The sequence below is a fragment of the Balaenoptera borealis genome (genome assembly GCF_965194805.1).
Source record: "Balaenoptera borealis genome assembly, chromosome: 14".
NCBI lineage: Eukaryota > Metazoa > Chordata > Mammalia > Artiodactyla > Balaenopteridae > Balaenoptera > Balaenoptera borealis.
In genome coordinates, this window is record NC_138875.1 from 40,172,983 (window position 1) to 40,200,610 (window position 27,628).

Genomic DNA, 27,628 nt, shown 5'->3' on the forward strand with positions numbered 1-27,628 from the left:
AGCACTGATTGCCACCAGCCCCTCCTATGTCCTGCAGTTTCCAGGCCTTGTTGGCTTGAACTGAAGCCCATCTTTCCAGTCGTCCCCCTTCCTCTCCACTCCAGGCCAACTTACCCATCCCCTGCATGCCCGCCTCTCCTCTGAACACCAAATGTCTTCCAAACACAATCTCCCAACTCTTCCAGATCTTCAGGATCATGACTTGAAGAAAGATGTGGAATCACTCTATTTTCTTATCTCCCTCTTTACCTCCCCTCCCCACCCCCGCCCTCCCACCAGGCAAACCTAGGGACAAAGTGCAATTTGCCTTATATTGGTGACTCAGTTTCCCAGACCTCTTACTGGAGGTGTCAGTCATGAGGATGGAGGACCGGTGCTAGGCTCCCCACATTGATGGCCTCTCTTTCTCCAGTTCTTCTATGACGGTTCATTTTCTTCACAATACTATTTGCTGATGCTTTGCTTACCTTCTGTTTCTGCCACTAGAGTGCAAGCTCGATGAAGTCAGGGACAGGGTCTGATTCAATCAATGTTGGATTCCCAGGCCAGCACTCATGGCACACTGTGAGCACCTGATAAATACTCAGTGAATGAAATGGATGAGTATGTAATGTGTGCGTGTGCGTGCGTGTGTGCGTGCGTGTGTGCGTGCATGCACGTTCACAGCACCTAACAGTCAGGTTTCCAGTTGTCACTGGCTACCATGGTTTTGCACTAGCATTGTACAAAGACTAGAGAGTGAAAAAGGGTAGGAAGGGGTGTGTGTTTCTATCTCTTATCTATCTAGATATCTATCTATATATGCGTGTGTACACACACACTTTCCAAAATCAACCCAGAAAACAGTCTCTTCCACTATAATAGTAAAGCTTACTCACTCGTGGCCTGGCTTTGTGGGAAGGAGCAGGGAAATGGGACCAGGGACCCAGTAACATTTTCTGGAGGAGAAATCTTCCCCATCCTTCCTACCCATTTTCTCTCTGTGATCTTCTTACAATGCCAGTGCAAAACCACTGTAGCCAACGACAACTGGAAACCTGGCCGTCGGGGGCTGTCCCACTGGGAGAGGTGCACAAGCAGGGATGATGGCGCAGGGCTCAGTTTATAGCGCGGAACAACTGTAAGTGTCTCCAGCTCTGTGGTGTAGCTGTTCTATCTGCACTATTTTGATGAGTGATATTTGCACTTCCTTGTTACAGAGCTCACCTACCTCTCTTACACACACACAATGTTCTCACTTCCAAACAGAATTACAATATATACCTCTTAAGGTTGCTATAGATACCCTTTAAGTAAACAAGGGTGAGAGAATTGTCTAATTGAAAAAAATCTATTCCTGGGAATTCCCTGGCAGTCCAGTGGTTAGGGCCTGGAGCTTTCACTGCCAGGGGCCCAGGTTTGATCCCTGATCGGGAAACTAAGATCTTGCGAGCTGCACAGCGCGGCCAAAAAAATAAAATTAAAAGTTAAAAAATCTATTCTAACCCCATGTTCCAAAGGAAGGAAACAGGATTAGAAGAGGTTAAAACTGCTCATATATTTGTTCGCCTGGTTATTTGACAAAGAGGTAGGGGGCAGGGCAGTGAGGAATAGGGAATCTCATGCTGGAGAGATGTAGAGACGAGACGCCCAATAGCGAAGCAGCCAAAAGGCTGACAAAAAGGAACATGGCAGAATTTCATTCTTTTTATGCCATGTTCCTTTTTGTCAGCCTTTTGGCTGCTTTGCCGTAAAAAGAATGAAATTCTGCCATTTGCAACAACATGGATGGACCTAGAAGTTATTATGCTTTGTGAAACAAGTCAGACAGAGAAAGACAAATACTGTATTACATCACTGATGTGTGGAGTCCAGAAAATAAAACAAATGAATGTTTATAACAAAACAGAAACAGACTCACAGATACAGAGAACAAACTACTGGTTACTAGTGGGGAGAAGGAAGGAGGGAGGGGCAAAATAGGGGTATAGGATTAGGAGATACAAACTATGTATAAAATAAATAAGCAACAAGGATATATTGTATAGCACGGGGAAATATAGCCATTATTTTGTAATAATTTTAAATGGAGTATAACCTATAAAAATATTGAATCACTATGTTTTATGCCTGAAACTAATATAATATTGTAAGTCAACTGTACTTCAATAAAAAAACTTGTTTCTTGGGGCTTCCCCGGTGGCGCAGTGGTTGGGAGTCTGCCTGCCGATGCGGGGGACGCGGGTTCGGGCCCTGGTCTGGGAGGATCCCACGTGCCGCGGAGCGACTGGGCCCGTGAGCCACAATTACTGAGCCTGCGCGTCTGGAGCCTGTGCTCCGCAACGGGAGAGGCCGCGATGGTGAGAGGCCCGCGCACCGCGATGGGGAGTGGCCCCCGCTTGCCACAACTAGAGAAAGCCCTCGCACAGAGGCGAAGACCCAACACAGCCATAAAAAAAAAAAACAAGAAAACTTGTTTCTTAATTTATTAAAAAAAATAAGCCTGTTACATGCTAACATATAAAATAAATATACTTTCCAAAACAAAAAAAAACAAAAAAAAGGAACATGGGACGAGCAGAAAGTGCTTCCCTGCAAAAGCAAACACTTTTATCTTTACAATTTACATGCATGTGGATTCTCCAGTCCTGCTTGTCTTAAGGATTCCTGAATCTTTTAAAAATTGGCCAGTCCAGAAATGTGAACCATCTTTATCCCATGGCTTTGTGGAACCCAGGTTCACTACCTCAGACCACTGTACATTTGTGACCCCTATTTTAGAAACAGAAGGATAAACACATAATGATTCAAAGGGCTGAGAGCTGAAATTGAGGTATATGAACCCATAAGAATGTCACAATTCATTCTGCCTGAGGAAGTCAGAGGAGTTTTACAGACAGATGTCACCTACTTGGATCTTGGAGGATAAGAAGGAATTGACTGAATGAAGAGAGAAGGAAGCTGGTCAGAGGACAGAGCAAATATGAAGGAAGGGGCCTCAGGGGAGCCTGGTAGCACTTCTGTGCGGTTGCAGTACAGTGAGGATGGGGACGCTGATGGCTGATGAAGCTGCAAGGTGCATGCAGGACCCAAACGCGAGAGATCCTAGAGATGATGTTAATCAGGTTAGGTTCACAGACAGGTAGTGGGAGGCACTCAAGTTTTCTAAGCAGGAAATGTCAGATCCGTATTTCAGAAAGGATGGAAGACATACATCACTGCACTACATAGTCCAGGCATGACACAGATCTCGGACTAAATCTACGGTAGCAGGAACGGTGAGAAGAAGTCGGATCTAAAACCCACGTGGGCTACCGCAGAGCCCAGGTCCCCTAATGCCCACAGTCACTGTATGAAGCTGCCATCAGGGAGCCAGACCCTACTGTAAACTCACTCCGTCAGTGGACAAGTGCGTCTCCTCTTGTGCACTTTGGATGTAACACAATGGATTAATCAGGACCACATTGTGCCTTCCAGGAACTCATTGTTTGTAACAAGATTGCTATCAGGAACTAGCAGCCAGTGAGTAGGAAATTTACTTGGTGCACTGCACCAGGAGCACACAGCTACACAGCTTCTTGGTTTGAACCGTAGGGAATCTGTCCCTGTTGGTATCTTTTTCCTTCTGTTGGCCGTTGTGGGCTCTATGCCGTTAACTGTGATCACAAAGAAAGGCAATGCCTTTTATCCCATTTTACATGCTAATCAGGATTTTCTCTGATATTTTTTTAAAATTAATTAATTAATTAATTAATTTATGGCTGTGTTGGGTCTTCGTTTCTGTGCGAGGGCTTTCTCTAGTTGCGGCAAGTGGGGGCCACTCTTCATCGCGGTGCGCGGGCCTCTCATTATCGCGGCCTCTCTTGTTGAGGGGCACAGGCTCCAGATGCGCAGGCTCAGTAATTAATTGTGGCTCACGGGCTCAGTTGCTCCTGGGATCCTCCCAGACCAGGGCTCGAACCCGTGTCCCCTGCATCGTCAGGCAGACTCTCAACCACCGCACCACCCTGATATTTTTTAAAATCTACTTTGAGCAATTTAAATTAAAATTAAATTAGCTATCCATTTTAGACATATTAGTGTATATATGTCAATCCCAATCTAATAAGAACCTTCTGTATAAAAAAATAAAATAAAATTCAAACATTCAAAAAAATAAATTAAAAATAAAAATTTAACTAGAGCCCATTGGACAATGGAGCTCTCAACTCTACTGACACAATGTTTGAAAAAGTACTGTGTAGGTCAAGAGATGGAACACAGCCAGCAAGTGCTTGGGATCCAGAAAAATACATGGATCATATATTTGGAAAAAGCAGTGATTTGAAAACCAGACAAGTAGAACCTCAAGGCATACGTAGATACTAGCAAAGGCCAGAAATAATAAAAGCCAAAGCAGACTAGAACAGAAAGACACAAGCACCCAGACACCCATATAGAGCAGTCCACGTGGAGGAGGAAATCGGGATGAGGTAGACACAGGTAGCAGCAAATTATACTCGGGGCAATGGTCACTGGGCCTGCAAGTAGCTAAGAACTACAAGAGTGAAAGTAACTGAAAGTAGGCAGGAAATGCATGGAAACGGAGACCTTCATTCAGAGGGAGGAGTCACCATATCAGTGGTAGGGACAGGTGTCCTAGGGGGTCACAGGAAGTGCGGGGGGCTTGAGCTCAGTACAGCAGGCTCCCACTCTCCTCATCCTAGCTGCTTGGTTCCAGCTTCCCCAGATGTTCCCGTTCTCTTTATTCCAGCACAGTCAACCACCATACAAAACCCCACAACAGCATATGACAAAAATAACGGACTATTTCAAGGTAGCATATGATATAGTCATATTCCAAAAACTGGGAGGAAGGGGGACTCCTGATGGCCTCAAACAGTTGATCCATCCGAGAAGGTGGGCACCAGAGGAGATGGGAAATGCTCCTATGGGAACAGCTTGCACAGACACATAAACGAGCCCATATTCCTGTTGGTATATGACAAATCGATAGGGAAATGATGGATTGTTCACTAAATGGTACTCAAACAAGTGAAAAAATGTAACTTGGATCTCTGCCTCATACCATATGCCAAAATAACTTCCAGATAGATAAAATATTTCCATGTGAAAACTGTAGCTATAGAAATAATAGAAGAAACCATGAGAGAAAAGGCTGTCCTCATGAGGAACACTAAACCCAGAAGATAGAAAAGATGAATAAACTTGACTCCAAAATTTAAACCGTTCTGCGTGGTAAAAACACCATAAATGTTGTAAAAAGACCAACGACTAAGGAAAATAATTGCTTCACCTATTGCAGTTTATAAAGAACCTGTATACCTCAATAAGAAAAAGAACACAGTGATCATGAACCAAAAATTCACAGAAAAGGAAAGGTGCCTGGACATATGAAATCATGCTCAATCACATTCATAATAAGAAATGCAAATTTAAATGTTAATGACACACAACTCTTCACTACTGGGGGAAAATGGTTGAATAGTTGAATGACACCTCTTTGGCAGAGGTGTGGGAAAACAAGCTCTCTCACACACCTGTGGTTGAGAACCAAAACTGGTACAATCTTCACGAAGAGCAAACTTGGCAAAAAGCAATCAAAATTTTAGAAATACAAAAACTTGACTTAATAAATCTATTTCTGGGCTTTTATCCTAGAGATGATCACCCATGTGCAAAATGACACATGGACAAAAAGACACATGGATAAAAAGACACATGGACAAAAATTACACTGCAGTATCATTTGTAATAGCAAAAGATTAGGGCCCATCATTACAGGACTAGGTATATGAAGAAGCACCCAGAGAACAAAGTATTAAAAAGAATGCAACAGCTACAAGTATTGTTATGGAAAAAGAACCTAGATATATTTTTAAGTGAAAAAGCCAGATGCAGAGTAGTTTGTGTAGTGTGTTACTATTTGTGTAAAGCTATATTAAACACATATATGCTGATATTAATGTAAAATATCTCTGGAAGTACACATAAGAAATTGCTAGGAGTGGTTGCTTCTGGGTAGGAGGAAGCTTCACTTGCATTGTGCACCCCTTCACACCTTTCAAATGTTATACTGTGTATACAATACATGCTAAGCCCATATAAACAGTAATACAACAGAATTTAAAGTTGCATCCTTTTTCATCCCTTATTATCCATTTATCCCCAAAGGAAGTGTCACTACTAATATCTGGGCTTATAGTCTTCCAGGAAGTCAGAAAAACTCTACTGGGACGACTATACAAGGTACACAATTCCCAAACTTCTAAGGACTCCTGACATTAGTCTGTAAGACAGGCAGGTGATTGCCATTTACAGTAGACAACAGCACTATCGTTAAGGGGGAAAGAGAGCAGAGTCAATGCTTATGGCACACTGACAGGTCTACAGGGAAGTCCTCCCTGGCCTCCTAAAATCTCCAAGGTGTACCCACTGAGCTCTCAGCATCTTCACCTGCTCATCCCCCCCACCCCAGCTCACAGCGCAGGGGGGCGCCTTGTTCCCAGAGCACTTACTTCCTAGCCCTAGCACAAAGACTGACCCGCCTCAAAGCACCTTCAACCTCCGACACCATTCCCCTGAACTGCCTCCGTAACTGCTGTCACAACACCAGACAAGCCTCCAGCTGCCACTTCTGAAAAGGCCACCAGATGGGGATGGTGCCGCAGGGATGGAGAGAGGATGAGCTCTGACCAGAGCCGCAGTGACTGTGCTGTGATTATTGTTTACTTGTTTGTTTCATTTGAATATTTGAACGTGAATGGTTCAAATAGTCTTGTAATTTTGTTTTCTTTTAAAAAGAAAATATTTAGAACATTTCCACTCAAAAAGCACATTTTCAAAATTGAAGCATTTTAAAAGTCTGCTCTCATTAGACAGTTGCATCTTGTATCCCTGAGGGCTTTTGCAAATAGTTCTGGTTTTCTTATTTTGTTTTGTTTGGGCACCACTCAAGTTGCAATTTCATGAAAATCAATGCTACACTCTCTGTTTCGAAAAGAGCCCTATAAATGAAGCTGTAATAGGAGATGTGGAGATGGATTCGTTTTAATACCCCTGCCTTGATTTAATTTATATATTGTTTCTTCAGTTCTTCCTTTCTAGGTCGATTTATCATTCCGAGTTTTATTAACATCCAACACACTAATATGCTTGGGAAAAAGATGGAAAACTCCAAACTCACAATGATGCCCAGCTGTAGTCCCAAATCGGGCTGACCTGCCTGAAGGGGTGTTTTAGTTGGCCTGATTTTCCTAGGACTTCAGAGAAGTAAGTCTTGCTTCCAAATCAAGGGAAAGGATTTCTAGAACTGCCAGGTACTGCATGGGGCCCTGTCATGCTGTTTATTAGTCAGGAGTGTTCTAACAGAACACGTGGGTTCTCATTGCAAATTTGCAACTGTTCATAATAGCTCAATGTTTTTCCTAAGAGTTTTCTGTTTGGTTTCAATAATTATGGGTATTATAAAACACCTCAATGATAAATCTTACAAACTCTACTGAAGTATATACCTCGGTAAAAACAATCATGTAGGGGCTTCCCTGGTGGCACAGTGGTTAGAAATCCGCCTGCCAATGCAGGGGACACGGGTTCGTGCCCCGGTCCGGGAGGATCCCACATGCCGCGGAGCGGCTAGGCCCGTAAGCCACAACTACTGAGCCTGCGCGTCTGGAGCCTGTGCTCCGCAACGGGAGAGGCCGCGACAGTGAGAGGCCTGTGCACCGCGATGAAGAGTGGCCCCCGCTCGCCGCAACTGGAGAAAGCCCTTGCACAGAAACTAAGACCCAACACATCCAAAAATAAATAAATAAATAAATTAAAAAAAAAAATCATGTATCTTAATAAGGCAGAAAATATTTATAAATGTAAAAATAGATTATGGGTGACATCCAAAGAATCCAGTTATTAAATAGGAAAAAGAAAATAAATACACTGTATGAAAATATACATTATCATAAATACAACTGACATAATATGCTTGGGCGGTAGCATACAAATATGATTTGGAGTTGGGGCCCCTCTGATTTTTCTTTTTCTTTTTTTTAATAGTCACAAAACATAAGCTAGCAAGGTGAGAGTAAGAAGTGATGATGCAGTCCGGCCTGGTGGCTTCCTGGCCTTAATGAAATGGCACATCTGATGTTTCAAATGATCCATCACATGGTTTTTCAAAGTCGCAGATGGTGATAGTTGAAAAAAATCATGCAAATGGAAAGGAAGTAGGAAACTCTTTGAAGCTTTCCTTGCTAGTGGATACAGTGGATGTAATGAATTTCCTATGGCGGAAGTGCACAGTAAGAGAGAACAGGACGGGCCCCTGCTGTCCCCAGTGACTGGGTCTCAGCGTGCAGGCTCCTTCTAAGGGATTTTAACCCAGTGTCTTCTTCAAGCTGAGGACCACTGAGTTCTCACCTCCCCAGCGCCTGGAGCATCTCCCTGGGTGTCAGACAGACCCCTCAGGCCTTGCGTGCCCCAAGATGAACATCTCCATCCTCGATTTGCTTCTCTTCCAGTATCTTCTACCTCAGTTCCTTGTTTCTAACACCCACAGGCTCCCGCAAGCCTGAACCCTCACTTTGCTTCCCCTGCTCCCACCCTCCTGGTAGCAGCCAAGTCTGCCCCAACCCGCTGTTCCTCTCAAGCCCCAAGGCCTCTGCCCTTCTTGGCCATGGTCACCTCTCTCAGACTCAGAGGCAGCTTCTGGCGGTCCCTGTCTCTGCAGCCTCGCCCCGCTGGCTCCTTCTGCATTGTTGACAAATTAGAGAGCATCACCAGCTGCTTCAAAACCCTAAAGCCCCAGGGCCTTAGGATGAAGACCAGCCTCCCCCCAGGGCACTCCATCCTCTCTGCAAACCAGCCCCTTCCTCCCTCGTTTAATCCCCCAGCAACCCCAGGGGACACTCAGCCAGCCCAAGCAGGGAAGGAGACACAGACAGGAGTCCTTCAGGGGCCTGCACTCCTGGAACAGCCCAAACTGGACCTGGGTTTCCAGTAGGCTGAGGCTGGGGCTTCCCTGTTAGGACCCGGGAACAATGTCCCCCAAAGGCCGGGGCTTGGGAAACCTGCAGACCTTCTATCCTTATAACTTCTCAACTTCAGGGACCTCCAAACTGTCTTCCAGCCAATGAGTGGATAATTCACCTGGATACTTCAACTCTGCCACAGCGCAGCCCCAGGTACTATGGGGGACACGGCAATGAATGGAGCCTGGTTTCCTGCTCCCGAGGAGCTGGCAGCCAAGCATGTGCGAGGTATGTGATGTAATATCAGTCAGACTCTCATATTCCTCACTTCAGCCCCAAATCTCACATCTAATAGGACAAGGGTTCTCTTTACTGGTGACCTCTCTGGGAGCACAGGCAACCTCAGCTGATCCCCAGAAGAGGTGCCCCGGGGTAAAGGGCAGAGAGTATCTTCAGGGTAATCAACTTGTTACCTTATTACCAAGACCAAACTGAGCCCAAATATGCCCAGCGCAGGACCACACTGGACTGTGGAACCTGGGATTTTGACACCATGGGGTTTATGCACCATCTTAGAACTTACAGGTGATGTGTGGCCAGGTAAACCCCATTGGACAGCCCTTCCTCCTGGGGCTCTGTAGCCCAACCAAACCCCCAACCACCAGCAGCGCTCAGCAAAACACACTTCAGAATGCACAGGAGACGATTTGAATTTGGAATACAGATAGAATTTGTTTTAAATTCAGAATTTGAGGCAACCGACTTCTGTGAATCACTCATGTCTCAATATCTGATCAATCATGAGCTGCTGGAAATTATATCTCATCATCATACATTGTCACTTCCCACTGGACCCACATGGTGGGGTTCACACAGGGCTTTCATGTGTACTTTTTCATCTGCTCATCAAAACCACCCTCTAAGGTAAGGGTTGGCATAAGGGGCATCTACCCTCAGGGATTAAATAACTTCCCACTGAGTGAGCTGGAACCCTAGCCTGTCTTCTCTAACTCAGCACTCTTGCCATATAAGGGTACCTGTTTTTAATTGTTCTAAGATTACAGGTCTTACCTTTCCCTTGTAAACACATTCTGTGCAATCATTCGCTTCTAGGAGTAATAATCAGTTCATTTCTGGTGGTCTAATTAATACTCTTGCCAAGTTACATTCCTTCCATGGACCCATACAATTTGTTTCTCTTCTGGCAGGTCCTGGATTAATTACACAACACCTTAACAGGCCCACTACCTCCTGATTTACATACAATGAATCATTCAAAGGTGAAAACTGATGTGTATAAGACAAATTGCACGGTTTACACAAAATCTAGAACAGTTTTTAAGAGGTTTATAGAAACATTCACATTTAAATATTTTAGAACAAACTGGTATACCTATCTGTAGTATGTAGAGAGATAAGACAGTATTACCAATAAAATATCACCTCTAATAAAATATTTACTTAGTACACAGTGTGAAAGAGACAGAAAAGATTCTTACCTTTGGGCTATATTCTGTAAAGGGAAATATTTCAGATTATTCTTTTCATTTATACTTTTCCTTTGGGCCCTCTTAATCAAACTGATTCCCTTCACTTGAGAACAGGGAAGTCATCACCATGCTTCTTCTAAAACCCACCTTTCCAGCCCGGCCTCCTGTGGAGGTGAAAGAGGTGACGTGAGGGTGATGGGCACATTGGATCCAGACGAAGGTCTCGAGGAGTGATGAGGGTTGTTGCCAAAGTTGCTGTATCTGGAGAGTGCAGAGATTTAAGTTGTGGGGCAGGAAGGGACAGAAAAATGAGTACAAGTCAATAAATGAATAACACTTGGCAAACTATGTTAATTTTTGCAAGAAAAACAGGTCTGGAAATGCTAGCACTGTTAGTGATTACCCTAACTTGAAGAAACTTGGTAACTTCTTTGTTTTATTTCTCATCAGAAAAATTTCCCAAAGTCAAAAACTATTAGGCAGCAGGATTTATGACAAAGGGTTTAAATAAAACCCTCATATTTCCTTTCTTTTTAAGTGTACATTAAAACTAGTTGCTAACATAAATCAAGAATCCAAATTACTTTCAATTGAATCTGAAGATTTTCTTGCCTCTCGTGGTGGCACAATTAGCATTAATTGCATCAAAGGTCTGCAGAAAATACCAGATGATTAGCTAAAGAAACATCGGATTAAAAATTCTCCTTTAGGTGTTTCTGAATCAATTTCATCCATTAAATGCTATAATCTCATCACATGCCCAACGATCAAGGAGAAACTGTCCCCAGACCTTCTAGGCTGGCCTGATGCTTAGAGGTGCACGTATTTGATGTTTTCATCCAATATTTCCCTAGAACCAAAATTATAGCCACTAGGTTTAAATGAGCTTTTATCATTTCCCAGTCATCTCTAACAAGTTTCAGGATTTGTAAAATTCTAGAGTTTTCTTTGTTTTTCAGAATAGCTGTTCTTTAGCTATCTATTTGTATTTAGCTATCGTGATCAGAGCTTTGCCTCACAACGTCCTCAGCTACAAGGTAGGGCCGACTCCTTCTTCTAAACTGGTGAGGACACAGTACTGGAGTGTGTGGGACCCCAAGGGTCACTATGATATAAGTGCACAAAGACCTTCCCCCATGCAGTGAATCCAATATAAACTCCCACCAACTAACCATTCTAGGAAGCAATTTGACCTCAAAATGTGGATAACCCTTGACCAAGTAGGTCTACTTTTGGGGCGTTAACATAACTTTATGGTTATTTATATACTAAAAGTATCACACAGGAAGATACTCACTGGAACCTCATTGAGATCATGGCAAAAAACTGGAAACTACCCAACCAGGTAACAATGTGAGAATGGCTAAGAAAGTATGATGTAACATTCGTCAATGGAAGATTACACAACAATTAAAATGATTGCCAATTTATAAGTGATAACATGGCAAATGGTTATAATGTACGTGTACGTGAGAGTGTGTGTGTGTATAAATATACACACACACACATACTGCATGTCACATCAAGATATAATATTACACATTGAGTTTGATCACAATTGTAAAAAATATTCTTAAAGGTTAAAAACCACGTGTAGAAAAAAGTGTAAAAAAACAGGCCATCTATTTTTAAAAGTGGAATACGGAGGTGAAATTTCAGTTTTCCTTAATAAATTACATTATTATAATGGGAAATAAAATACTTATATTATCCCAAATCTACCCTGTGTTGCTAAGTCTGGTGTGTTGGCTGTTGCTCTTCTAATTTGCTTATTTGGTATCATGTGTCAGCCTGTGCTAAGTACCAGGCACTCTGGCAGGCAGATGGGGACTCATAATACTACCCCACCATCCTCCCCTGTTAGCATACCACCTTCATGGGACTTGGTTTCTGGACACTCATCTTCTCCTCTCTTAAAGTCCCAACACTCTACCTGTCCAACAGGTTGTTTACTGCTTCTCCAAGTGAGTATTGGCTTGATTTTTCAAGAGGGCCCCCAATTATACAAATATTGAATCACTATGCTGTACACCTGAAACCAATATAAAGTTATGTCAATTACACCTAAATAAAAAAATTTAAAAAGAGGGCCCCTAAAACCATAGGCCACAGGGAAGATGGAAAAGCAAAGGATGAGAATATACAAAAGAAAGGAAGCAGCAGAGAGGGGAGCACAAGCTCAGCAGGGAACAGAGGGAGAGAAGCAGGAGGCAGAGTGGGCCCCACTTGGGAGGGAAGGACGCTGCCCAGGTCCTCCAAGTCCTCAGAGACAGGCCCTGGGCTCCAGCTTCAGCCCTGCGTCACCCAGCTGCCTGGACACTAAGCTTGTTATTCTACGCAAGCATCTAAAACCATCCCCTTCCCAACCAAAAGTGGGCATCCCGGAGAATGTTTTAACAGCATTACTTTACTAAAATTATGTTTCGATGATGTAATGGAAATAAAACAAGCATAATGTCGTTTTCCCTCTTTTGGTTTTTCTAGTGGTTGAGCAATTAATTCAATGACATCATGGTCTGTCTAATTTTGCTTCTGAATTTCAGCCAAACTAACTGGATCATACAATTCACTCAATTCACTACATGGCGTTTTTTGGTTTTGTTTGTTTGTTTGTTTGTTTGTTTGTTTGTTTAACATCTTTATTGGAGTATAATTGCTTTACAATGGTGTGTTAGTGTTTGTATTTTTAAAAAATTCTTTTTAATGACTAACTGGTTGGTCTCTATTATAACCCATTTAATTGCAGTCAACCACTGAGCAGTCAAATCTGTGGCCATACAGACCTCTGAAAACCACAGTGAGTGAACATCAGAAAATTAATTGGTACGCACGATATTTATACAATATTCAAATTCCTGTCAAATGATTAAAAAATTGTAAACTTTTCTCAGTGAAATCCAAGCCAATCTTCATTCACAAGCATGCAGCTGCTTTTCTCAATTTATGTGTATATTTGTTCTGTCCATTTCCATGTTTCTATTGCTCTCATCCCCCAGGACTGTCAGTGGTACTGAAGCCTGGGGACCAAGTGAGAGGAACCTGGGTCCCAGGAAAGCCCCATCAGAAGCTGTGAGACCATCACCATCCCGGGCTAACACCACCCTGCTGGGGAAGATGAGGTTGCCAAGATATTTTTTCTTCCGGTCAAATGTGCAGCTCCTACCTTGTACACGGATACTGTTCTTGGGGAACGTGAGAGCTATGTTGGATGCATTTCATGAAAACTGTGTGAAAGATCACAATAACTGAGAATTTTAGACCTAAAAGAGACTGGTAGAGGACTTGTAGTTTGGAGGTGTTCAAACTGGAGGCCACGTACTCCTGATGGTATACAAAGCCATTCTGGTAGACACCATTCCCCACGTACCCAACCTCTCTGTGCCTCAGTTTCCTCACTGTATATAAGGGCTAGAAATAGAACCTACCTCTTCAGGGTTAAGTGATACTTTAAAGTACAGGGCTTGGCTCTCAATAAATGCTCAATAAATGTTAGCAATTATTATTATTACTCTTAATATGGGAGTGGCCATCAGTCAATACTGACTTTTATTATTGACTTTGGACAACTGATTGTTTAAAATATGCAAACCCTCTGTTCCCCATTCCCCGCTCTGCAGAGAGGTCCTGATCCAGGCATCAGTGAAGGGCAGGCACACAGGCAAGCTGACAAGCACCTGCTGAAAATTCCCCCTGCCGTTTTGATTTGCACACCTCCCTCCCTCTGCCTCATCTCCGGTTTGCATAAGAATCATTGAGGTGTCCATACTTAAATAATGTAATTATACTAATGCCTGTGAAGTGATTCAAACTGCAATTGTTTGCCATCTCATGGGAAGCTATGAGCAATGTCTGAAAGAAAATCACATACATTAGAATAAAAACAGAAAGCTACAGAAAAGGGAAAGGAGATAAAGAAAAGACACCCACCTATTGGAAGAGAAAGACCGGAAGTTGTAAGGCTCGGAGGCAGAATACGCGCTCGGATGGAGAGAATCAGAGGAACTGTTAAAGGAAGGAAAACCCCACTCAAAACGCTGCCTGGAAAGCTGGCAAAGCACCTGGCTGCCTTCTGCAGATCAAAAGAGAGCCCGTGCCAGAGAGATGGGCATGAGATGTGTAGATTTTGACAGACTGTGCATATTTTTACAAACCTTAAATTCAAAAATCCATTTTTAGTAATTACGTTATGACACAAGAGCTCCTCAATTCAAGCAGCTGGAATTTTCTTCTGCCTTTTGCCTACATACTGGTAATTAGTGAGCGCTCAGGGAGTTCACACCACAACTGCTCTCTGCTCTGACTGGAATCTCCGCAAACGCAGCGAACGAAAGACAAGCCAGAGGATGCAGCTAACACGCTGCGTCACCGTCCCCGGGTTAGCCTCGCACAGGCCATCACGTGGGCCGGATCTACCTGCTTTCCTGCTGGGATTCGGCTTCCTTTTCCTTGGTGGACAAGGGCGAATCCTCAAAGTCATAGGAGAAGAGGTGGAAGGGGCTGTGAAGCACATAGGGCAGCTTTTCTACGGTCGGTGACGCCTTCGCGGGGCCGGGTGCGGCGCGGAAGGGCTGAGAAGCCGGGGAGGGCGTGGAGGGCGCCCGCAGGAAAGGCCCTGAGGACCCTCCGCGCAAGGCGGTCCCCGCTGCACTGCCGGCCGGGAGCTGCTTTCCCGGTGAGGAGGCACTGGAGGCCGCGGGGAGGGCCGGACTCTCGGGCGCAGCATCCTTTCCGGTGGGGACCTGCTCCGAGGCAGGGCTGGCCTCGACGCTGGGTCAGCAGGGAGGAGGGGAGGAGAGGAGGAGGGGGAAGGAAGGGGAGGGAAAGAGATTTGGGAGAGAGGGAGCAAAAGTTAGGAAAGAGAAAAAGACACGTAAAAGCTCACTACTGTTAGGGCCGCTCACTTAAGAGTCCAGCTGTGTTTCTTGACCTGCAGCATAAAAGCCAGAAGCCCTGGTTTTCCCAATAATCCTGGCGCCCTGGGCTTGCCAATCTGGGGGGTAAGACCCACCTAGCCTCTGAGCATACAAGGTGGGGATTTGTGGAAGCTCAAAGGCTCTTCTGCACCTGCCCCTCAATCCCCAAGTTTCTCCCCACTGGTTGTGTCGGCACCGGAATTTCCACAATTTGAACTTCATTTCTTTGTCTTGATCAAACAGGGGATCTGCCCTCCTCCTGAAACACCCAAACTTGAGGGCGAGGTATCCCACAAGCCCCATACTTAACAGTCAGTGCTTTCAGATCCTTTCTGGAAAGCAAGTGTGGAGAAGGAGAAAAGATGCCAGCAAGAAATGCAAAGAGCTGGAAATGAGGGGCCGGCAGAGTGAAGACATTTTGCCCGGTTCACACTTCCCCCAGGGCCTCCTCTACCACTAAGCCCTAGATGTCTAGACTCCTGCAGGCAGGCCTCATTCTGCCACAGATACAGTTATGAAGACTTTCCATCTTCAGGGGACTGGATTTAGACCACTTAGACATTTTGAAGCCTACCTTTGTAACAGGAGAATCTACATTAAACTCTGCATTTTTCAAAACCATAGTCCTTTTCCCAGAGAACTTGACCCCCAGCCATGCCCACTTGGGAACGGGATGTGAGCTGTTTTTTTTCCTACCTCAAATCCAGAGCTCCATCTGTATATAAGGGCAGGGACATACCGGTTTCCCTGGCTCAAGGGGAAGATGGGATGAGACCACACTGCAGTGCCCAGGGCAGGCCTGGCACAGGTGGTACACACAGACAGGGGGCACACGTGGTGGGCACACATGGCGGGCAAACACAAGGAAGCAGCCAGCAGGAAGGGGAAGCAGTGGAAGACACCAAGCCCACAGAAGTAAGCAGAATCTTTCCCACCACTTTTAAGTCTAGTAGGTTGACATCAGGGAAGAAACAACATCCAGATCAATGTTAATGAACACCGTGGTTAAGATCAAACGCTGGTGTTTAATATGCACACCTTTGCTTCCTAAAACTGAAAAGTCTAACTGTATAGTCTCTGATGAAGACACCCTCCAGAATCAGTCATATAGTCAAAGACACTGCAGAGGATAGGATAAACCACCATCTACCTGTGTAAATAACAATCCCATGTAAAGACAGCACGAGTCAGTAGGGACGCCTTTGGAGGCTGCTCTTTCCAGCCAGATTCTTCCATCTGGTCTGTAGGCGCTGCTGAACTGTTTGAGCCCCTGAGAGTGAAAAGTTTGTGGGTGGGACATACCATGCACATTTAAGCACGTGTGGAGCCACACCGATGTATTTATTGAGGGTCCACAAAATTTTCTGTGACTCATTTCTGACCTAAGGTGGGACTGTCAACTGAACCTCCTCCCTTCCCAGAGCATCCCTAACTAAAGTCACTACCCCCAAGCATGGCACTCGGCATGGGCGGGGGCCCTTGGTTAATGCCGACCTTTCTCCCCATCTCATTCTGGAATGTGTACCTCACTCTCTGTCACTAGGTCATTCCTTTCCTCTCTCTACATCCTGCTGGCTTCTTCCCGGACATTTCCAAAGGGGGGAAGCAATCAGTTCAGAGAGGATTCCACGACCCCTGGGAGTGGTGGACATCTCAGCACGTCAAATGAGCCTGCCTGAGAACTTTTATGTGTGCCGGTGGCCCCGAGAATGAGGCCACAGCAGCAAAGAATCACATTAACTTTGAACTTGGTAAGAGAAAGATTTTACCCTAATTCATCCAAGATCCTTTTGACTTTGCTTATTTGTGGAAAAACTAACAGCAACAATATCAGTTTGCAGCGTAATCAATCAAGTGAAGGAACCATTCAGTTATAGAATTATTTTTGAATATCAGAAAATGAACTTACCCATGATCAATTTTTATTTTTCATACAGACATCATTTGGGGAAAATACCACAAAATTTACACATCTCTGCAAGGTGCCTGTGTCTGTTAACATTGCCCGAAGACAGAAAGGATGCACCTTGGAGAGGTGAGTGGAGGACAGAAAACTCCCCCAAAGGGCTGTAGAGCTATGGTAGTTGTTCTAGGCATGCAAATAAATGCTGGGAATTTTTTCTACGCTATATGGGGTGAAAAGTGTTTCTGTCCATTTGGATAAAAATCAAAATGCATTATTCCTACAGCAGACATCCACACATTATAGATAACACTGTACTGGTAAAATTAGTAGGAAGAAGGGGACACATGGAATTATTCTTCCTACAGTGTAGAGAAGGTTAAAGTTTTCCGAGCAGAGAGGAACATCCCGTTAGGTACTGTCAATCTGACTGAGCCAAAGCACTCAACGAGGGAGGGGACAGTGGGGAGAAAAGCTCCTGGGCATGTCTCCCATAAAGCAAGGTTAGGAAGGCAGCGTTTGAGTAAAAAACACGGTTCTCTAGGGAAAACGTGCTCAGTTATTTCTATAAAACTAGTCACTCTGTGGCTCCGTGTAAACGTTTGCCAGTGGGAGCTAGTGAGGAAGGGAGGCGGCTACTGAAGGTTGGCTGCAAACTATCCCTTAGGAAGGAGACTCCAGGCTTTTGGTGGGAGCCAGGGAGTGTCCAGCCCTCGGTACCTGTCCTCGCCCGGACAGGGGGCATCGTCATCTTTCTCTTCCTCTGAATTGGGCTCCGTGACTGGCTGCTCCTCTTCTTCCTCCTCCTCCTCCTCCTCAACCCTGAGGCAAGGCCAGGAAAAGAGAAATGCACACAGAGACAAGATGGAAAAGCAAGATAAGCATTACAGACAAACAGGAAGATGAAGCAAAAAAAACTCCAGCTGGCTGAGATGAAAAGAGCACACTTAAGAGGAGACAGTTGTGAGATGGGGAAATTTAAGTGTGGGCTGGAGATGCAATAACCCAGCACAAGCCAAATTTCTTTGTCAAGTTGGCTGGATGCTACTGCCTGCATCCCCCGACCCCGCTCCTCCCATCCCCCTACCACACATGATTCACAAGAGCTTCTGGCCTTGGGCAGGCGTCCCAGGTGGTTCTCCTTCTGCATACAGAGTCGTGCAGTGGCTGTTCTCAGGGCCGCCCAGCGCCTGCAGCGAGAAGTCCTCATGTCTTCACTGCATTCCTTCCTGCACCACCCTCTACGGTGGACGGATGGTTTTTGCATGTCACTCCCTCATTCTCAGTCAATGTGTTTGGGGGTGGGGGGCTGATTCTCCCCCCCGCCACTTCAAGGGTTAACACATGGTCCAGGTGGAGTCAATCTGGGCCACCCCTGGGATTTCTCCTGCTGCCTTCAGGGATGAGAAGGTACAAGGACACCCTAAGTCTAGTGGAGGAAGGCTGCCTGTGAGTGACCCCGGCCCAAGAACAGCAGAGTTGGAGAAAGAGGGACGGAGGTGGAGAGAGAGGAAAGCAGTCTCCATGACAATTTTAACACTTGCACCTAATACTTTTGAAGCTTCACCCTGGCCTTTCACTAACAGAAGATAATAACTTTTCATTTTTGCTTAAGGTAGTTTAACTTGGGTTTTGCCCTTGCAGCTAAACAAGTACAGACTTTGATAACTGAATCATTACCGTCCTTTGGCCTCTAAATCCTATCAACATGTGACTTATGTGATGTAAGTGTTCCATGTGGAACACTTACCCAAGCTTCTCAATCCCTTGCCAAAGGGATTAAAACTCCTTAACTCCAATGACCTTCATCTTTGTTCACTTCAGGCCCTCACAGGCTGGACCTCACCATCGCACCTAAGTAGCCCACCTTGGAAACCTTACATCCAAACTTCTGCGCCCCGACCACAAGCCCCCATTCCCCCAAATCTCTCATTCCTCTCCTCCCACCATAACTCTTCTGCAATCTCAGTGTCCTCCTCTACTTCCTAAACGTCCACCAGCTCCTTCTTGCCTTCAATCCTTATGAATCGACCGTTTCCCACTGTAGGCATCATTCTGCCAAAATCTGTAACTCTTTTGCCCCACTCTCCTTCAGTTACAGTTTTTCTTTTTACTGAAATATAAAATACATACAGAAAAGTACACGAATCACTGAGGTTTCACAGAATAGATGCATCTACATAATCAGCATTCCTTTAATGCTCCCTTCCAACTGCTTCCCTCCCCTACTTGAAACAGCACAGGTCAGCTTTGCCTGATTTTCTTCTCCATCTAAAAGGAATCATACTGTATCCAGCTCCTTTTGTTCAGTATTACACTTGTGAGATTCATCTATACTGTTATGTGTACTTGAAGATCATTCTTTCTCATTGCTGTATAGTATTCTCTTACATGAATATACTATAATTTAGTTATCCATTCTACTGTTGATGATAATCAGGTACTTTTCAGTTTGGGGTCATTTTGAATAGGGCTGTTATAGATATTGTAGTACATGTTTTTTAGTGTTTTGGGTCATAAGATATGCTTAAATTCATCTTTATTAGAAACTGTCAAACAATTTTTTAAAATGAATGAATGAATTTACATTCCCATAGATAGTATATGAGCATTCTGGTTCTTCCACATCCTTGCCAAGATTTAATGTTTTTGTCTATTTCATTTGCCATCTAATCTGTGTGTGATGATGTCTCATTGTGGTTTTTACTTTGCTTTCCCTGATGACTAATGAAGATGGGCACATTATCATACTTTTAATGTCTATTTAGATATCCTCTTTTTGAAGTATCTAAGTACTTTGCCTTTAAAAAAAATAGAAAAGGCTCGGACTTCCCTGGTGGCGCAGTGGTTAAGAATCCGCCTGCCAATGCAGGGGACACAGATTCAATCCCTGGTCCAGGAAGATTCCCACGTGCCGTGGACCAAGTAAACCCACGCACCACAACTACTGAGCCTGCGCTCTAGAGCCCGCGAGCCACAACTACTGAAGCACGAGCGCCTAGAGCCTGTGCTCCGCAACAAGAGAAGCCACCGCAATGAGAAGCCTGAGCATCACAACAAAGAGTAGCGCCCACTTGCCACAACTAGAGAAAGCCCACGCGCAGCAACGAAGACTCAATGCAGCCATAAATAAATAAATAAATAAACTAAAAAAAAAAAAAAAACGCTTTTTATTTTTGATTTGTAGAAATTCTTCACATAATTTGGACGCAAGTAATTTGTCATATTCTAGTGTTGCAAATATGTTTTCCCTGTGGGTTGCCTTTGCATTCACTTCATGGTATCTTTTAATAAACATACGTTCTTAAGCTTAATGGGACCCTATTTATCTTTTTTCTTTGATGGTTAGTGTCTTTTTTGTCCTGTTCTTTTTTTTTTTTTTTTTGCTTACACCAAGGTCTTAAAGGCATTCTCTTATGTGACCCTCTAAAAGCTTTATTATATAACCTTTCCCATTTAAATTTGCAGTCCATCCATAATTTATTTAGTGTATCATGTGAGATAGGGGTTAAGATACATTTTATCCCCACATGGACATACAATTGGCCCAGAACCATTTAGTAAAAAGGCCATATTTTCCCCATGTTAGTATCATCTTTATCATAAATCAAGTATATATCTGTGGGTTTCTGGACTTTTTCTCACCATTAGTCAATTTTTCTATCCTTGCATGAACACTCTGCATGAATCTTTGCATGAATACTATCTTAATTATTACAGTTTTATGATAGACCTTGACATTGCAAAGTAAGTCCTTTGCCCTTTATACTTTCATAGAATTTTTGAATTAGCTTGTCAATCAGCTTCACCAAAATCTAGCTGGACTACTAGTTGGGATTGTATTGAATTTATACACAAATGAGAAAAAGAACTGACAATTTTACGTATTGAGTCTTCCAATCCATGACTGTGGTATATCCTTTATTTAGATCTAATCTTATTCCAATATTCTTTCATTTCTTTTAAAGCTTTAAATTTTCAGTAGAGGTCTTATATATTTTCTGTTAAATTTACTTCTGAATATAAATTTTAATGCTACTGTACATGTTATCAATTTCCAATTTAATTTTCTATTTATTTGATGATATATAGAAATAAAATTGATTTGGGGGGTAAATTTACCTTGTATCCAGCAACTTTTCCAAATTTATCAATTGTAATACTTTTTATATAGATTTCTTTAGATTTCCTATATAGACACTCATACCGTCTGTAAGTAACGATGGTTGTATTTATTTTGCTCCAATTCTTATGCCTTTCTTTTTCTTGCCTTATTACACTGGCTAGGAACTGCAATATTACATTGAACTGAAGTGATGACAGTAAGCATCCTTTCATTGTCCCAAATATCAAGAGGAAATATGAGCTTTGCCACAGATTTTTTATTCTTTATCAGATCAAAGAAGTTTCCTTGTTTGCTAAGAGTTTTTGCCATATATGAGTGCTGAAATCTATCAAATGCTTTCTTTCCATTTATCAAGATAATCATATGATTTTCCCCTTTATTTCTGTAAATGTAATGAATTACAAAACTGCTTTTTAAAAGGTTAAACGAACCTCGCATACCAGCATAAACCCCACCTTGTTATACCATGTTATCCTTTTTATAAACACCTGGGTTCTATTTGTTAATATTAAGAATTTTTTAAATTGAAGTATAGTTGATTATAATATTATTAAGAATTTTTTATGTATATCTTCTGGAAAGAGATTGATCTATAATTCCTATTTCTTAAAATGTGCTGATCAGCTTTTATGGAATAAAGGTTATGCAAGCCTCATAAAGAGGTAGGGCAGAGAAGGTGACAGCTGTGGAGCTAAAGAAAAAGAGATGGATCCGAAAAAAATTAAAACAGATTTGGCTGAATTTGGTGACTGGTTAGATGTGGCAGGAAAGGAAGAAAGAAGTATTGGTACAACCCCATGATTATATACCCCATACCTGGATTGAGGGGTGCTTCTGTCAGAAACAAGGAAGCCAGTGGAACAGTGAAGACAGCATTCCTCCTGTAATGCCACAAGCCACAAACGAGCACACCCCATCTGTCCTTCTGAGCCTGGTACAGCTCACCCTCACACACCACAGTCCTTTTTCTTGGCAGTCCTTTTCTGCTCTAACAGCAGTCAACTTAAAAACTGTACCCTCAACCTTCAGCCTGAGGCTACCTTCCCTCAGCTTGATCAGGAATTTGCAAATGTTATTACTTCTGGTCTGCCCAGAACCCACGGATCTCTACCCTGCCAACCAATGGGTCTCTCCTCTTTAACACAAAACAGGGAGCCCCATCCTCCAAAATGACTTGACTTCATTTGTTCTCCCAGGTGGTAAAGCCATTTAGAAGCAAAGTCTGCTGGAGTTGGAGAGGCTCGGAGCCAACTGCCTGGGTTGTACTCCAGCTCCATAATTTACCAGCTGTGTAACCTTGGGCCCCACCTTCCTCATCCCAATTTAGGATATCAACAGTACCTACCTTCTAGGAGGACTGGGTTAATATGTAAAGCACTTTGAAAAGGAGCAGCATACAGTGAGCAGATCAATTTGTTTTAGCTATTAGCTCTCATCATCATCATCACCATCATCGTCACTGGCTTTGGAGCCTTCTTAGGAAATCTCTACCATCCCCCACTAATGGATACTCAGAACTCTGCTTGATTCACTAAGGAAGAGGACATAGTACTCTGCAAAGCATTCCCAATCACTGGCAGATAGTAACACTTTCCCCTTTATAACTTCCACCTGTGTAAGCTGTGTATTTTTGATCCTCCTCTCTTGCATGTAGCTGTCCTCCAGATGTATGAAGACAGTGATTCTGATCAACATCCCAACCTGCTTCCTCTTTGGGCTCAACATCTCTGACTCTGCAATAAATCTTCTGATGACTTGTGTATGTCATAGCTTTGCTATCATGAGTGGCAGAGCAGGACCAAGGGCAGGCAGCACAATGACTCACTCAGGGAATCCACTTCCAGGAAGTCCCATGGTCAAAGCACTGGCCTTGCCCTACAACTCAAATGCATGAAGAAGGAAATACCCTCTCGTAGGGCACAGGACTTTCTATGCTTGATTTTATTTAGTTTCATCCTAGTAGAATTAGTCAAATGGAATGATATTTTATGCTGCTCATATTTAAGATTGAAGAATTAGTTCAATTTTGCTTTTTCCCTAGCTGAATTGTCTCTTAAAGTATAACTTAATTTTGTTTATACTTGTTCTAAGGCATTCTGGGTCTTTGGCCTCTGGCTTTCAAATACCTCTAGCGGTATTCTGCTTGTTTGTAATTGATAAAGAGTTACTCTAGGGCACAGGCCTGTTCTGAACCCATCAGGTAGTCTCCTTTTAACCACAAACAGTCCCAGACTGGAGGCCACCCTCTTCACGTTGGAAAAGCAACAGGCCCACCGCCTGACAAATTCTGCAGGGCACAGTTTCCTTCAAAGTCAAATTAACTTTCTCAAATTCGGGTCTCAGGCTGATGTCACATTTCTTAGGCTTCAAAAAACAAGAAGGAAAATGGATGTTGCTGAGATGTTTTAAAAGTACAATAGAAACATTTAAAACAGTATTAAAGTATATTCTAGGACCAAAGCAATCAGGATGAGGAAGAGTTAAGCAACACATTTGGAGCAGACATTTCAACACATCTAATAGACATAAACTCAAATCAGGAATATGAAAAAATATATTTTAAAAATCAGTAAAAACACAGCTATAAAAGTGAGCAAAATACACAATCATGGCCAATACATTTATATGAAATGATATTTTAAAACCGAAGTTTAAGTATAAATCAATCAGAGTTTAATAGAACTCAATTGAAACTACAATGAGATACCATTTTTTATCTGCTTGGCAAAATTAAGAAGTCTGAAGATAATACTAAGCACTGAAGAGCATTTAGATCAACTGGCTCTCATATATTGCTGATAGGAGTGTGCATTAGCATAATGACTCTGGCAAAATAATTGGCACTATCTCATAAAGTTAAGCATTCATATCGTGAATATGACTGACATCACCTAGAAGTGGCATTGCTGTAGCCTGGGGCAGTGGTTCTGAACCAGGTGATTCTGCCCCCTAAGGGACATTTATCAATGTCGGGAGACATCTAGTCTTAGATGTTGCATCCTACAATGCATGAAGCAGCCATCCACAACAACATTTGCACCGAATACTTTTGGTCCAAAATGTTAAAAGTGCTGAGGTTGAGAAACCCTCTCTAGGGATGCCAAAGCATGTGCACCGGGATATGAGTCTGAGAATATCCTCAGCAGCACTGTCTGTAATTACCAAAAAATGGAAACAACCCAAATGCTCACCAATGGGAAAAAGGATAAATAGATTGCGGTATATTCCAAGCAGAGAAAACGGAAGACCTTCAGCATCACATGACAATATGGATGAACCCTGGAAGCATGATGTGGAGTGAAGACAAGTGCAAAGAGAAACTACAATATTCTAATATTTTTATAAAGTTCAAAAAGGCAAAATTATATAATATACTATTGTTATATAATATATATATATATCTGATAATACTAAAATCAAATAACAACAAACCCATAAGACAACACTAAACAATATTTAAGAGTGCTGGTTACCCAGGTTCAGAGATGTGAAAGTTGGAAGCTCATAGTAAGTTAAGGGTAATGCTCTGGGTTTCTAGCTAGATGGTAGTCTCATGTATGTTCTTTATATTAATATTTATATACCATTAATAATTAATATTAATAATGTTAATCATGTTTATAATATTAATATTTATAATATTTATATTTATATAAAGTAAATAAACTAGGAGAGGGCCACACATGGACCAATGACGCCAGTGTATCATGAACTAAGGATTATGATTAATTCAATTCTGGACAATTAGAATTGTTTTAATAGATTTTACTTTTTAGAGCAGTTTTAGTTTCATAGCAAAATTGAGCAGAAGGTGCAGAGATTTCCCATAATAAGTAACAATACAAACATTTTTTAGAAGTGAAGAAGTGTAACCATGGGGCAAGGGCTCTCTCTCCATTTACCCAACAATTATTTATTGAGCATTTATTATGTGCAAGATGCAGGGGTACAGTGGTTAGTAGAGGTTCTCACCCTTAATGTTTACAGGTCTGTGGGGGAGAAAGACATTAATCTAATTGTACCAGGAAGTACTCAAGTGAGAAAAATTTCCACAGTGCTGTTGGGGCAAAACTCAGGAGGCCAAGAAGGAATTGACCAGAGGACAAGATGGGACTTTACACATGACACTCTCCTGCTCCAACACGTACACGCTAACCTCAGGATTAAGTCCAACTTGCTCAGCTAATACCCCCATCATCTTGCCAACTTCATCTCCCTCTCTCCCTTCAGCAACTCCCCCACCCTAGTCTTAATCAGTCTATTGAGCTGTCCACCCAACACCAAGGGCATTTCAGCTTGGGGTCCTCAAAGGAGCCATTCTCCCTGCCTGGAGTTACTCCTGCTCTGTTTCTCTAGTGGACCCAGCCGCCAGGGACATCCAGTAAGTACTCACTGCCTGTTGCAGATCTTTGGCCCAGTGGACCTCGCATGGTGCTCAGCATGGAGATACTCGCTATGGATGGTCAACAGACAGAGTGGCAAGAACTGGAAAAATGACCTTGGAGATCTCCCCACGTTGCAGATAAGAAAGACGAGGTCCAGAGAAGGCAAGATCACACAACCTGCCAGTAAGAACTGGCGACGTCATGAACCCGAAGCAGAATCTAAACTGGTTTCATTGCTCCACCGTCACTGCACATTTCCTTCTAAGCAATAGCACCCTGGATGGTGCTTCTCAATCCTCCCTGCACAGGGCATAGACAAGAACATCTGCACAGCCCTCCAGAGTAACGGACAGGAGACCCGCCCAGTGCCCCAGTCACCCCGGACCTGCCTGGTTGCCCTGAGGGGGGAAAAAAAAAAAAAAAATCAGTGTCTTGACACAGGTGTGACCCATTTGTGGCAACTAGTTAGTAAGTTCTGTATTAAGGTTTAGATAAGATGCAGGCATTTTAAATGCCCCATTTAGTTCTGTAAAATGCATATGACATACTATAATTAGATGAAAAAAATATGTCATAGAAATAGTGTTACTGTGAATATAATTAATGCCACTAAATTGTACAATTAAAAATGGTTAAAATGGTAAACTTTATGTTATGTATATTTTACCACAATAAAAATTTTTTAAAATATACAATTTAAACAAACAAACACAAACACAAAAACAAACAGAAGAAATAGTGTGTTAAATTTCTGTCAGACAAAGTGCCCCCTTGGGCTCCATCTGTATCCCTCAGATGGAGCAAACACTGCATCCCTCTGTGAGACAGTACACTTCAACTGGAGTTTGAACTTAGCCTCCCGGGGACTCATACTTTCTGCTCTCTTCAAGGCCGTTTCTAGGTTACCAAGGCCCCAAGAAGGGATTTGAAAATTTCCAATTAGTTATCTTAATCAGTTAAGACGTATATCTGACCAACTGAAGCAGTGATTTCATTCAAAAATAGTTTTGTTATTCAGCAAAAAAAAAAAAAAAAAGAAGCAGCTTCCCTTAAAAGATTTTTGCCAGCTACTAAGAGAATGAAAAGACGTTTAAGAGAGCCCAGCTGTTGCTCTGATGTTTCCATGGTGAGAACCCAAAGTTAGGAAAGTATTTATTGTCCCTGTAACACTCAGAGTTTAGAAGGAGCCTATTTACCGGCCACGGATACTGAATATACCCAGAAACTGGACAACTGGCCAGAACCTTAATGCACGAGCCATTATTTTGCTATTTTGTTTTAGAATAAAATACTATTGGATCCAGCACGTTATTTCTGCGGAAAACATGGAGCAGTTTAATGTAATGGAATTCCAGTCTGCATAGCCTAAAACCAATAGGAAAAAAAGACACAATTAGTAGCCTGGTTGCAGGTTTATTTAGGAGTCAAACAAGTCAATCCAGTGATAACTGCGGACTATGAGGTGTCTCACTACTTTCTTTTGTGGGTACTTTGATTTTATGTTTAAAAAAGACTTTATTCCAAGCCAGAGAGACCACCTAATTGCCTTAAGTGTCTCTTAGAGGCCTGAGAGAGCGGACGAGAAACTAGCATGAAGGTAGACTGGAATTCTCTGTGACCTTCTGGAAACTGCAGGGACGCCAAGCACAGACCCAGGCTGAGGTTTCAAGATGGCAGCCTCCAGAGGCGAAAGCAGCCCTGCCTGCGTCTGGCTTGGTTCCATCCTGAGACCCAGAGACTCTCTTATGTCACCCGTAAAATAAAGTGCAACAGCAGAACAGGAGCCTTCATCTCTGGTAGTCTGTGATAGCCGACGAAATGAAATTGTGTGGACATCAGACAAGTTCTCTCATCTCCAGAAGTTGT

The 27,628-nt window shown here is 42.9% G+C and overlaps 1 protein-coding gene and 1 long non-coding RNA gene across 13 annotated transcripts in view; one reads left to right on the top strand and one right to left on the bottom strand.

Moving 5' to 3' along the window:
- FHOD3 (formin homology 2 domain containing 3) overlaps positions 1-27,628 on the bottom strand; it is a 491,067-nt gene that overhangs the window by 127,214 nt on the left and 336,225 nt on the right. For 5 of the 12 annotated variants that reach the window (XM_082354167.1, XM_082354166.1, XM_082354162.1 and 2 more), the window contains 4 exons: positions 17,972-18,073; positions 14,849-15,202; positions 14,363-14,437; positions 10,583-10,696 (listed from right to left, as the gene is read on the bottom strand). In XM_082354167.1, coding sequence (XP_082210293.1) covers positions 10,583-10,696; positions 14,363-14,437; positions 14,849-15,202; positions 17,972-18,073 — 645 coding nt within the window. The remainder of the gene's footprint in view (positions 1-10,582; positions 10,697-14,362; positions 14,438-14,848; positions 15,203-17,971; positions 18,074-27,628) is intronic. The other 7 variants (XM_082354165.1, XM_082354164.1, XM_082354163.1 and 4 more) reach the window with 3 other exon arrangements.
- LOC309610891 lies at positions 16,625-26,801 on the top strand. Its single transcript, XR_014234210.1, has 2 exons — positions 16,625-17,383; positions 20,020-26,801. It is a non-coding gene; the product is annotated as an uncharacterized lncRNA (long non-coding RNA).